Genomic DNA, 12,162 nt, shown 5'->3' on the forward strand with positions numbered 1-12,162 from the left:
TTCCAACCTTAATCGGAGTTCAGCACCATGGAGAGCAACAACCTTTACTCACTGCTGTAGATGGATTGACCAGACTGCCAATACTTCCTTAGCAACTGTTGTCGCCTGCCACATTTTCAGCTCACATTAGCTCTCTATGGAAGTCCTGTGTGAGCAAGCACACACTCACTGTTGGTATTATTTCAATATTTGTATAGAATAATATTCATTATACTGCAGTTAGTTCCAGTTCTTGATGCCATTGGCTGATTAGCCTTCCAACAGTGCTGATATTTAGTCCAAAGGCACTGGAATATTTCACTCCGTTGGTCTGCGTTCACAGCGTTCCAGACCAGAATATGTGAGTGGAGCAGGATTAGAAACATCCTGCAAGGACAACAGAGTAACAGACAGCACTAAAGATCATGTCATTTATTGAAGGCAAGGCTGAGGCAGCACTAGTCATAGAAACGGAGCTATTTAAGCACATTTTAGCTAACATCATCTGACACATTGGCTTCTTAAGAATGAGAGATAAGAGAGAAAACATGGAACAGAATTTCTGCTGTGTCAGACCATCTTTATCCAGATGTTGTAAGTATTTCTGTCAGGGCTTTTGCTTTCTTCATGGCAGGGAGAAGCAGGCTGTGTTTTCTTGTCAAATGGAATCTGTTCTGACATCTTTGAAGAAATACTAGCCTTTTTGCAGTTCACCAATGAGAACAAATACATTCTAGCAAGAGCAGCTGTCCAAAGCACCCGATGCTGTTTTTAAGAATCTTGAAACATGATTGAAAATGTCCTTCATCAATCTGTAAGTATATACAGAGGAAACACATGTGCAAATATGCAGCATTTATATACTACATCTATTAGCAGGATTTCAAAACTACCAACAATGTATAGGTGGATTTCACGAAATCTGATTAATTTTTCAGCCCAAAAATAAAACAAAGAAATACATAATATTAAAACATTATATTACAAAAAAGCTTATGTTTTGGCATTTTTTTCATGATAATAGCACATTTTCACCCTCAATTCTCATTACCTTTTGAAAAAATTATTTAAAAAGTACTGTAATATAGTAATGGGACTCTGAGAACCACCATTGGGAATAATGAGAATTGCAAAGGAAAAAAGAAATGTCTGGACACATTAAATAATAAAAACTGCAATGCAAAAACCTTAATGGTCCAAAAAACCCGATTTGTTTACTTTATGAAATATATATTTATTTGTTTTGATTTTGGGATGCAATACGACATATTTTGTGAAGACATTAATAGGCTGTCACTGGTATGAAGCAGAAGCTTTGTTATAATAAATCTCAGTTTCAAAAGCATGTAATGTTTCAGAATTAAACACAAGTCTTTGTGAATGATGTTTTCAGTGTTGTTCACTGTTCAGTGTTATTTGAAGTTTCGAACACCGGCTAGAATTCTGGTTCAGATTAATATAAGGACACAAAACAATATCTAATCTGAGCATTAAATTCTATTTTAATATTCTTTGTTCCAACTAGGCACAACATGACAAGGTGTTTTCAGGTGTCAAGTAATATTTCTGTCCTCAGAAATCTCCAACATCACACCCGATTAGAACAAACTTGATTTGTTCTAAGAAGCAGGATTTTGGACCAATGAGATTTCACTGTGGGCGGGGCTAAGAAAATGTTTAGTCATATAATGCTGCTGATGGTTGCAGCTGCCTAGGACAATAATAAAACAAAATGCATAGTGATTTCATCACTGGAGGTCATCGAGTGGCAGTATTTGTGGTCATAATCCTGCTTAAAACGTGATCTCAAATGAGATTTGATTGTGATGGAAATTGCTAGTTAAAAATAAGATGTCAGTATAAACTGACATTTAGTCATTTTTTGAGGGGTATGTAATTTGTATAGAAAGAGTAGTTTGTAATGTAATCTATTGGATTACAAATATTAGGTAATGTATTCTGACGACTTTTTGATTACTTTTAGATTACATTTGCCCTAACTCGTAAGAAAATCTATTCCATGAAGTGTATTAAACATTACAGTATGCCAGGGTTTCCCAAAGTGGGGTTCGTGAATGAACAGGAGGTTCACATGGATCCAGAGGAACATGCCTGCATCACATCACATTAGGATACACTGCCTGTTACCTGCTTGCTTCTGGAAATGACCAATTCTTATTTAACTTCTGGTCACTTCATTAGTGTAAATCACTGCATGTATGAACGCTCCTTAACATAGAAGAGATCGCTTGTTTCGTTGATATTAGATGTCTAAAAATATCTCCTAATTGGCTACTTACATCTATTTTTTTTGTATTTCAATATGGAAAAGAAATTGGTAAGTGGAAGTAGAAGACAATAAGTGTAAAACTACATACAGCTCATTGACACTTCACACTCAGGTGGCACAAACAGCCCTCTTCTCAGTATCTTCCGTCAGAACTCATGCCTGTGGTACATGTCTGGATCGTAGTATTTCGTGACCACCACGCGGTTAGCAAACTTGCGTCCTGTCAGTGCCTGCATAGCCTTCTGGCATTCTGCAGCAGACACGTACTCTACGAATATCTGCAACAGAGCAGAAAAAATACTGCCATTATTAGCCAAGCCTTAGAAACAAGTTTGTTTAAAACAAGTCATTATCTAGGCTAAATAAGCGGACAGTGTTATTTTAATAACTGAGAAACTACTACAGTTTTTATTAATAATTTGAATAATTTTTTTAATTTTAGCTAAAGTTTTAGTAGTTTTGTTGTGTTTTTTTTTTTCATTTTGATTTATTTACGCCTATATAGGTTTTATTTTTCTCCGTTTTAGTAATTTTTATTACATCAAGTTAAACGAAATGAAAATGAGAAATGTTGCCTTGCTGAAATAAAATAAGTTATTTTTTTTCATTTCAGTTAACGTTTATTTTATTTATGGTATTTATGGTTATTTATGGTTTTAGGTTTAGTTTACTACAATAACCCTGTATTAAGAATAATTACAATGATTCAAGCCGAGGCTATTTACTTTAATTGCAAATTAATGTAGTCAAATAAAAATACCACTTCACTCAAAATGTAAATTGTGTCACTCCTGTTCAAACTGTTCCAAAAGCGTACGTCTTTTGTAAAACACAAAAAAGTGACGAATATCCGGACCGCTCTTTTCCATATAATGAAAGTAAATTAAGACAGATGCTGTCGTGCTCCCTAAAAGCCCATCTTCTGTATCTCTCAAGGGAATTATGGTGATCAATTAATGTATAATTTCAAATAAACGCATTACAGAAGGTTTGATATCAATGATATTTGGTCAAAAGAAACCAAGAGCCAATGATGCATGATATCATTGACATCAAATGTGATTTGATGTGTCTAACGGCAGCATGTTTGAACTGAGAGCTACAGAAGAGGGGATTTTCAGGGAATTGAGATGAATATTTTGGTCTCTTCATTTGACTTCATAAGACTTGAAATACAATGTATGGGTCATATTCACTACTTCTATGGTGTTTTTCTTGTCATTTCTGGAGCTTGACGCATGTGGTCACGATAACCTAGAATTGGAAAAGAGCTTGCTCTTCAGCATTTTCTTCATTTCATCCTTGAAGGCATTTATTTCCTACTCTTGAAGTTTAAAGTGGTGCTCCTCACTGCAGCTATAGAGACTGACCTTCCCGCAGCCTGGCACCTCGACACCATCCACCGGCCTGGGGATCTCGATAGAGCGCACAGTGCCGTACTTGCAGCACTCCTCACGGATGTCCTCCAGGATCTCCTCGTAGTCCTCATCGTCCAGCAGCTCCTCCGGCATGACCATGTTCAGCAGACACAACACCTCCGTCGGCAGGCCTGAGTTCTGCATCCTCTGCAGTCCTGGGGCCTGGAGCGTGACGGGCGTCTCGACAACAGCGGTCTGCATGGAAACAAAGCATGAAAGAGTGGACCTCTGACTCAATCAATAGCTTGAAGCTGGCCATGTAAGTAATCAGCAATGCATTCTTCATGAATGTCTTGATTTTTGCCATAACTGCTTGGCTGTTAGTCACAAGAACTGTGTTGAAGTCTCGAGGACTGGCACTTACAAGATTGGCATTCTTGGCACCCACACTTGCCCGCTGGATGATGAGCTTTTTATCGCCGAGCTGCATGCCATGTAATCCAGCTACCGCCTGAGCAAAACAGTACAACTATCCAGGTGAATCTCACAAAAATATATACACGGCCACATTTCCCCGACTGGGGCGATATTATATTCATGAAAGTTCAGCACATTTCCTCCCAAACTTATTGGTACATGTAATGCATGTAGGTTTACTTGTAGGAGTTGTTTTATTCTTAATGTTGTAATGTGTTGAATTAATTACATTCATTAAAAAAATGCTATAATTATTTTTTTTTTAAATCAGCATACACTCATCTATGTGTTTCTTTAATACTTGAACCTAAATTGACTTACTTGATCAGTAACGCTGATATCCACATATTCACAGAAAGCATAGCCTTTGGACAGTGATGTGGCACTGTCTTTCACAAGGTTGAAGGCTTTGAGAGGACCGAATGATGTCAGGAGCTCTTTAACCTGCACAACAGTGGAAAATGCACAGGCATGTTAACACCGCAGCAGCTGCAGCTCAAACCCTACATATCCACTAAATCCAGGACGGGGCTGTACTAGACGACAGGTCCAATAGAGCACAACAACCGCTTCTCTGAGGAATACAGACTATAAACAATACAAATGGAATAATCACACTGAATTATGGCTTTCAAATTTTAAAAATGTTTAACAGCCGAATGCACAGTGAAGAGCTACAGCACACTACTCACAGCAAAAGAACTAAAATCACAGCAAAAGAACTGCCTGCTCTCATGAGGCATAACGAATGAGGGAATCAGTCTCCCAATGTTCATTAAATATTTGTAAATAGCTGAATTATTTTGCAATGAACTTAAAAGAATAGTTCACCCCAAAATGAAAATTGACTAATTTGCTCACCCTTAAAGGGTAAGTTCACCCAAAAATGAAAATTAGGCTGTGTTTTACTCACCACCCGAGGCATCCTAGGTGTATATGACTTTCTTCTTTCAGAGGAATCCAGTCGGAGTTATATTAAAAATTGTCCTGGCTCTTCCAAGCTCTATCATTGCAGTTGAACAGTCCACAAGTCGTCAAATAAAGTGCGCACATCCATAATAAACATGCCTCACATGACTCCGGGGGGTGAATAAAGGCCTCCTGTATGCGTTTTTGTAAGAAAAATATCCATACTTCAAACGTAATAAACACTTTTCTCTCACTTCCGTTATCTGTCATACGCGGAAGCCGTTCCGGCGGATGACGTAAGACGTCGACGTTGCGGGATTAGTAACGAATGCAGAGAGAGAACAAAACAAAACGCCGGTCACGAATTAGAAGCACAAAACAAGGATTTGTAAAGAAAAATGTCGGAGGATTTCGATTTAAGCCAAGAGGAGACTGGTTTTCCTTTGCTAAAGTAAGGAAACTTTGCTTCCTTTGCTCCTATAAACAAACTCGTGAGACTAGCATACCTCAGAGGTGCGTGCGCTGCGCATACGTCTTGCGTCCTCCGCCGGAACGGCGTATGACAGATACCGGAAGTGAGAGAAAAGTGTTTATTACGTTTGAAATATGGATATTTTTCTTACAAAAACGCATGGATTCGCTACAGGAGGCCTTTATTCACCCCCCGGAGCCGTGTGAGGTACGTTTATTATGAATGCGCGCGCTTTATTTGACGACTTGTGGACTGTTCAACTGCAACACCCGCTGACTGCAATGATAGAGCTTGGAAGAGCCAGGACAATTTTTAATATAACTCCGACTGGATTCGTCTGAAAGAAGAAAGTCATATACACCTAGGATGCCTCCATTTATTCAATTAAAGTAGAGCTATGTTTCTAAAGGGGCGTCACACTACACTTTTTATTCCACTGACTTCCATTCACACGAATGTGAATATGAGACACTGGAAACAGACCTTCATGCAGAGAAGGTTTTGTGTTTTGCTGCAAACCAAAGTTTTTACAAACTTGCATCACGTGAAGACGTGTGACCAAAAGAATATGTCAGTGCAACCTCTTAGCTGAAAAGTAAAGAATGCAAACTTTAAAGCTGCAGGTTTTCAGTGTTACGGCAGTGGAGTAGATTGTATATTTTTACATATTGGATTTTTTTTCATGTTGTTGAATTTATGTGTTAAAAAAAACCTAAAAAAACAGACTCCACAGAGCATGGTCATATTTCATCCATTGCAGTGAAACATTTGGCATGCTCAAAGTCTAGTGTGACCACCCCTCAAAACAACCACATACTAAAATAATGTAAGAAAGGTGCATAAAGAAAGGTCCTTTCTTTGCATGCAAAGGTAAAACCTTTTTTCAAAATCATTTACAAATAAAGTTTCAGGAAGTCATTTTTTCCAAACTTCAAATCATTCAGGCGATATGAGCCCTACAGTAGACATGAAAGCGGTCCAACATCACTGTGTTACTTCCCCCTTTGTTATATTCTTACTGCAGATCTGAATTTGCGTCAACCTTTCCAAACATTTCCCATTCACACTCCTCCAAAAGCCCATCCCGGTTACCCAGAGCCCCTTTAGTGATGCTCGCGCTCCGAAAGAGTGAAGGAAGAGAGAGGACAGCGAGGGGAGGGTCCCTGCTGACAGGAGGAGTATCCGTGTGAGGAACGCATTGTCTTACTTGCCTTGTGTTACATGTTGGCATGGCAGCAGTAGATCAGAACTACTGAACAAATTATGAGCGCAGACTTAACGATCTTACGGGCCTCTAGCTGGGGGACAAAGTGGGGGAACAAAAAATGAAAGAGCTGTGAGTTTCAAAGCAGTAACAGTGACTGCAAGAAAGAAAATATATGAGAATATGAAAGAAATGAATACCAGGGTGCATTCAGCTCCAATTGATTAAGTTAGTTAGTTAGCTACATTCCAATTAGATCAATGAGGTGCACCATTACCCAAACCCCCTCGGTACTGTCTGAAATAGAAACAAGAAACTTTTGTATCTTTACTCCATCTACACCTGTAACTTGTTTTTTTTGTTTTTTTATATCTTCATCTATTGCTGTAATTATGCACAGTGTTGGGGGTAACGGATTACAAGTTAACCCCCTCGGTACTGTCTGAAATAGAAACAAGAAACTTTTGTATCTTTACTCCATCTACACCTGTAACTTGTTTTTTTTGTTTTTTTATATCTTCATCTATTGCTGTAATTATGCACAGTGTTGGGGGTAACGGATTACAAGTTACAGTGGGTACGGAAAGTATTCAGACCCCCTTAAATTTTTCACTCTTTGTTATATTGCAGCCATTTGCTAAAATCATTCAAATTAATTTTTTTCCTCATTAATGTACACACAGCACCCCATATTGACAGAAAAACACAGAATTGTTGACATTTTTGCAGATTTATTAAAAAAGAAAAACTGAAATATCACATGGTCCTAAGTATTCAGACCCTTTGCTCAGTATTTAGTAGAAGCACCCTTTTGATCTAATACAGCCATGAGTCTTTTTGGGAAAGATGCAACAAGTTTTTCACACCTGGACTTGGGGATCCTCTGCCTTTCCTCCTTGCAGATCCTCTCCAGTTCTGTCAGGTTAGATGGTAAACGTTGGTGGACACCCATTTTTAGGTCTCTCCAGAGATGCTCAATTGGGTTTAAGTCAGGGCTCCGGCTGGGCCATTCAAGAACAGTCACAGAGTTGTTGTGAAGCCACTCCTTCATTATTTTAGCTGTGTGCTTAGGGTCATTGTCTTGATGGAAGGTAAACCTTCGGCCCTGTCTGAGGTCCTGAGCACTCTGGAGAAGGTTTTCGTCCAAGATATCCCTGTACTTGGCCGCATTCATCTTTCCCTCGATTGCAACCAGTCGTCCTGTCCCTGCAGCTGAAAAACACCCCCACAGCATGATGCTGCCACCACCATGCTTCACTGTTGGGACAGGTGATGAGCAGTGCCTGGTTTTCTCCACACATACCGCTTAGAATTAAGGCCAAAAAGTTATATCTTGGTCTCACCAGACCAGAGAATCTTATTTCTCACCATCTCACAACTCCATGCGGGCTTTCATGTGTCTTGCACGGAGGAGAGGCTTCCGTCGGGCCACTCTGCCATAAAGCCCCGACTGGTGGAGGGCTGCAATGATGGTTGACTTTCTACAACTTTCTCCCATCTCCCGACTGCATCTCTGGAGCTCAGCCACAGTGATCTTTGGGTTCTTCTTTACCTCTCTCACCAAGGCTCTTCTCCCCCGATAGCTCAGTTTGGCCAGACGGCCAGCTCTAGGAAGGGTTCTGATCGTCCCAAACGTCTTCCATTTAAGGAATGGAGGCCACTGTGCTCTTGGGAACCTTAAGTGCAGCAGAAATTTTTTTGTAACCTTGGCCAGATCTGTGCCTTGCCACAATTCTGTCTCTGAGCTCTTCAGGCAGTTCCTTTGACCTCATAATTCTCATTTGCTCTGACATGCACTGTGAGCTGTAAGGTCTTATATAGACAGGTGTGTGGCTTTCCAAGTCCAATCAGTATAATCAAACACAGCTAGACTCAAATGAAGGTGTAGAACCATCTCAAGGATGATCAGAAGAAATAGACAGCACCTGAGTTAAATATATGAGTGTCACAGCAAAGGGTCTGAATACTTAGGACCATGTGATATTTCAGTTTTTCTTTTTTAATAAATCTGCAAAAATGTCAACAATTCTGTGTTTTTCTGTCAATATGGGGTGCTGTGTGTACATTAATGAGGAAAAAAAATTAACTTAAATGATTTTAGCAAATGGCTGCAATATAATGGATGAAAACCTTCTCCAGAGTGCTCAGGACCTCAGACTGGGCCGAAGGTTTACCTTCCAACAAGACAATGACCCTAAGCACACAGCTAAAATAACGAAGGAGTGGCTTCACAACAATTCTGTGACTGTTCTTGAATGGCCCAGCCAGAGCCCTAACTTAAACCCAATTGTGCATTTCTGGAGAGACCTAAAAATGGCTGTCCATCAACGTTTACCATCCAACCTGACAGAACTGGAGAGGCTCTGCAAGGAGGAATGGCAGAGGATCCCCAAGTCCAGGTGTGAAAAACTTGTTGCATCTTTCCCAAAAAGACTCATGGCTGTATTAGATCAAAAGGGTGCTTCTACTAAATACTGAGCAAAGGGTCTGAATACTTAGGACCATGTGATATTTCAGTTTTTCTTTTTTAATAAATCTGCAAAAATGTCAACAATTCTGTGTTTTTCTGTCAATATGGGGTGCTGTGTGTACATTAATGAGGAAAAAAAATTAACTTAAACGATTTTAGCAAATGGCTGCAATATAACAAAGAGTGAAAAATTTAAGGGGGTCTGAATACTTTCCGTACCCACTGTATGTAATCAGATTACTTTTTCCAAGTAACTAGTAAGTAATGCATTTCTTTTGAATTTACAAGAAAACATCGGAGTTACTTTTTCAAATAAGTAACGCAAGTTACTTTTTGTTTTCCCATTTATTGACTGACGCCTCTCCTGCAGAGGCACTTCCTTCAGCCTGAGGCTTATTAACTTCACTTCTGGTGTGAAAGCGCCTTTACAGTTCAGTTGGGTTTTTAATTATGAAAAATAAATGAGAAAATTCAGCTCAAGTGACAAAAAAGTAACGTAATGCATTACTTTCCATAAAAAGTAACTAAGTAACACAATAGAGTAACGCATTATTGTAATGCATTACTTTTTAAAAGTAACTTTCCCCAACACTGATTCCGCATCCTATCAAGCGTCTAATCAGCTTTGTTCACACTGCAGCTCAATGTGGCCCAAATCACTCTCATGTGGCACAGATCTGTTTTTTTGAATGACAGTGTAAAGACCATAACTGACATATTCAGTTCCAAATTTTCCCATCAGTGTGAACAGTCAAGTCGTCATTCATGCAATTAATCTAACTCAAAATTGTAAATTAATATAACACCCGGACCAGGGCTGTCAAAATGACTGAAAAACTAAATTCAAATTTTTTTCGCATTTAAAATGCATAATTTCAGTTAGGGGAAAAAAAGAAAAGAAAAGCTTTTGGCTTCTCTCCTGAGGCCACAAGAGGGCGCATCGAGCAAAATATTATGCACGTTTCTTCAAAGTGTAATAAAATAACACGACTATCTTTGAAAAAAAGTGCATAATGTTTAAAATAATGTTTATAAAGCATATATAATTAATAAAGTTGCTTAAACAATTAGAAAAAAAAACAGCACCATGCATGTATGTATAGTTTAATACAAAGGACCGAAAACCAATCACAACGAGTATGCTATTTTCTTCATTTAAAAACATGAGATACAGTGGGATGGAGGGAAACCGCCATAAAGTCTTGAGACATGTTTTTTAAAAGTTGAACTTACATTAATTTTACATGGCTTTCTAAACATGCCGCTCTCTTGTGCGAGACGCGAGTGCAATGCTAATAGATGTCCCTCTAGAAAATGTGATAAATATGCGTTTTGTGTGAACGGCTTGGTTTCGGTTTCACCGTAAACAACATATTCTCCACACTGATGCTCCCATATCTGTCTGTTTTTCTTTTGGCATTTGCACTGACAGGCATTAGAATGTATGATAAAATGTTTGGCACATTGGCTGGGGAATTTCGTTTTATGCTGCACGGGTCAGAAGTTTGGCTCAAATAATCAAACACATCAATGAATTTCACACACAGGAACTTAGGCTGAATTTTTACAACATATTGACATGAAACCTATGTATGACTGTAACAAAGCACAGAAGCTGTGTCCCAATTCAAAGGCTGCATCCATTGAAGGCCGCAAAGGTTGGACCGAGGGACGGTCTAGCCTACAGAGGAGGACTGTTCTTGTCATCTAGCAACTGTGACAGCTGCCGTTGATGAGCGGCAGTATCATTTCCACTGGACTGTTTTGAAAGTTAAAATAAAACAGGGTTCAAAGCCTGTTTAAATATGTTCACCATGGTCTATTTATGTAGATAATAAAGAGTATAAACTATATAAAATTGCATCTTGTTAAGATATACAGCGGTTCAAATGTTGGCTGATAGATATATATATATATATATATATACATACACACACACATTTATATTTGTATCATTAGATACATTAGATTATTCGAGTATGTAGAACTCAGTACTTGCATTTAAAAGTGCAATCTGGAAATTTCTCTAAAAAAAATCCTGTCGTCACTGTTGCACAATGAATTCTGGGATAGGGTAGGCCGCGAAGAGTCCATCTGTTGTAGCCTTCATTGCCTGGTGAGTCATTTATGAGCTAATTTTCATTTTTGGGTGAACTAACCCTTTAAAAAAAAGTCAGAGCACTTTTGAAAGTTCTATAAGGTTTAATACTCAAGTGATCTAAAACAGACATATAAAAAGCAGAATGTGACAAGAGTCTTGACCTGGGACATGAAAAGCAGGCTGCTCAGAGATGCCGGGCAGAGGGCGGTAGTCATGTGGACGTCTGATCTTCAGCGACTGTCCTTGAAAGATAATGCCGTCAAATGCCATGGCCTGAGTGGTTTCATCCACTGATCGAAACTGGGGAAGGCAGACAGACAGTCAGCTTCAGTCAGGAGTAGCTCTGAGTATCCCAGCCTCATTAAATGGAAATGTTTTCCTGTGCATCACCAAAACGTCTCTCAGTGGCGGCTTTGAACCTCTTTTCAGAAGATTTCATAAAGCTTTAGTTGTCTTCCAATGCTATCAAGTGTTAGCAAGAACAACGATTTGGAAAGATATTTTCATGCCAGTAGGCCTATTGATTACATGAGTTATTTGCTATGCAAAAGGGATTGCAAACAAAACTTAAGTAAAAAAATGGATTCCTATGGACCAATTTACACTGGAAATTCATGAGACTTCGCTAATATTAAAGTCTACCTTTATTATTGTCATTACACAGTAATATATTCCTTTATTCTTTGTCATTTGCTGAGTCGCAGGCTGTTATGCATAGAAACAGGAGCAGTCTGTTTTTGTCAGATGAGTTTTAGGTTGCATTAAGTGAGTAAAATCGGTCTCTCACCTCTAAGAAAGCAAAGTTCTTGTCCTGGTTGATCTGCACCGCGAGCACAGGACTGCTTGGAGCTTGAGACAGCCCTGCAAGTCTCATCTGGGTATTGAAGAATTCAGCCATGGAC

General features: G+C 39.0%; 1 protein-coding gene across 1 annotated transcript in view; it reads right to left on the reverse strand.

Annotated features, from left to right (window-relative positions):
• Positions 1 to 1,809: 1,809 nt before the first annotated feature.
• Positions 1,810 to 12,162, reverse strand: part of LOC107552133 (splicing factor U2AF 65 kDa subunit-like) — a 27,081-nt gene continuing 16,728 nt past the window's right edge. Inside the window, exons 7-11 of the mRNA XM_016233964.1 lie at positions 10,606 to 10,627; positions 4,426 to 4,558; positions 4,052 to 4,138; positions 3,640 to 3,882; positions 1,810 to 2,547 (exon numbers count right to left, since the gene is read on the reverse strand). Of these exons, the coding sequence (XP_016089450.1) occupies positions 2,416 to 2,547; positions 3,640 to 3,882; positions 4,052 to 4,138; positions 4,426 to 4,558; positions 10,606 to 10,627 (617 nt within the window). The 3' untranslated portion in view covers positions 1,810 to 2,415. The remainder of the gene's footprint in view (positions 2,548 to 3,639; positions 3,883 to 4,051; positions 4,139 to 4,425; positions 4,559 to 10,605; positions 10,628 to 12,162) is intronic.

The sequence above is a fragment of the Sinocyclocheilus grahami genome, unplaced genomic scaffold (genome assembly GCF_001515645.1).
Source record: "Sinocyclocheilus grahami isolate Dianchi unplaced genomic scaffold, SAMN03320097.WGS_v1.1 scaffold441.1, whole genome shotgun sequence".
Taxonomy (NCBI): Eukaryota; Metazoa; Chordata; class Actinopteri; order Cypriniformes; family Cyprinidae; genus Sinocyclocheilus; species Sinocyclocheilus grahami.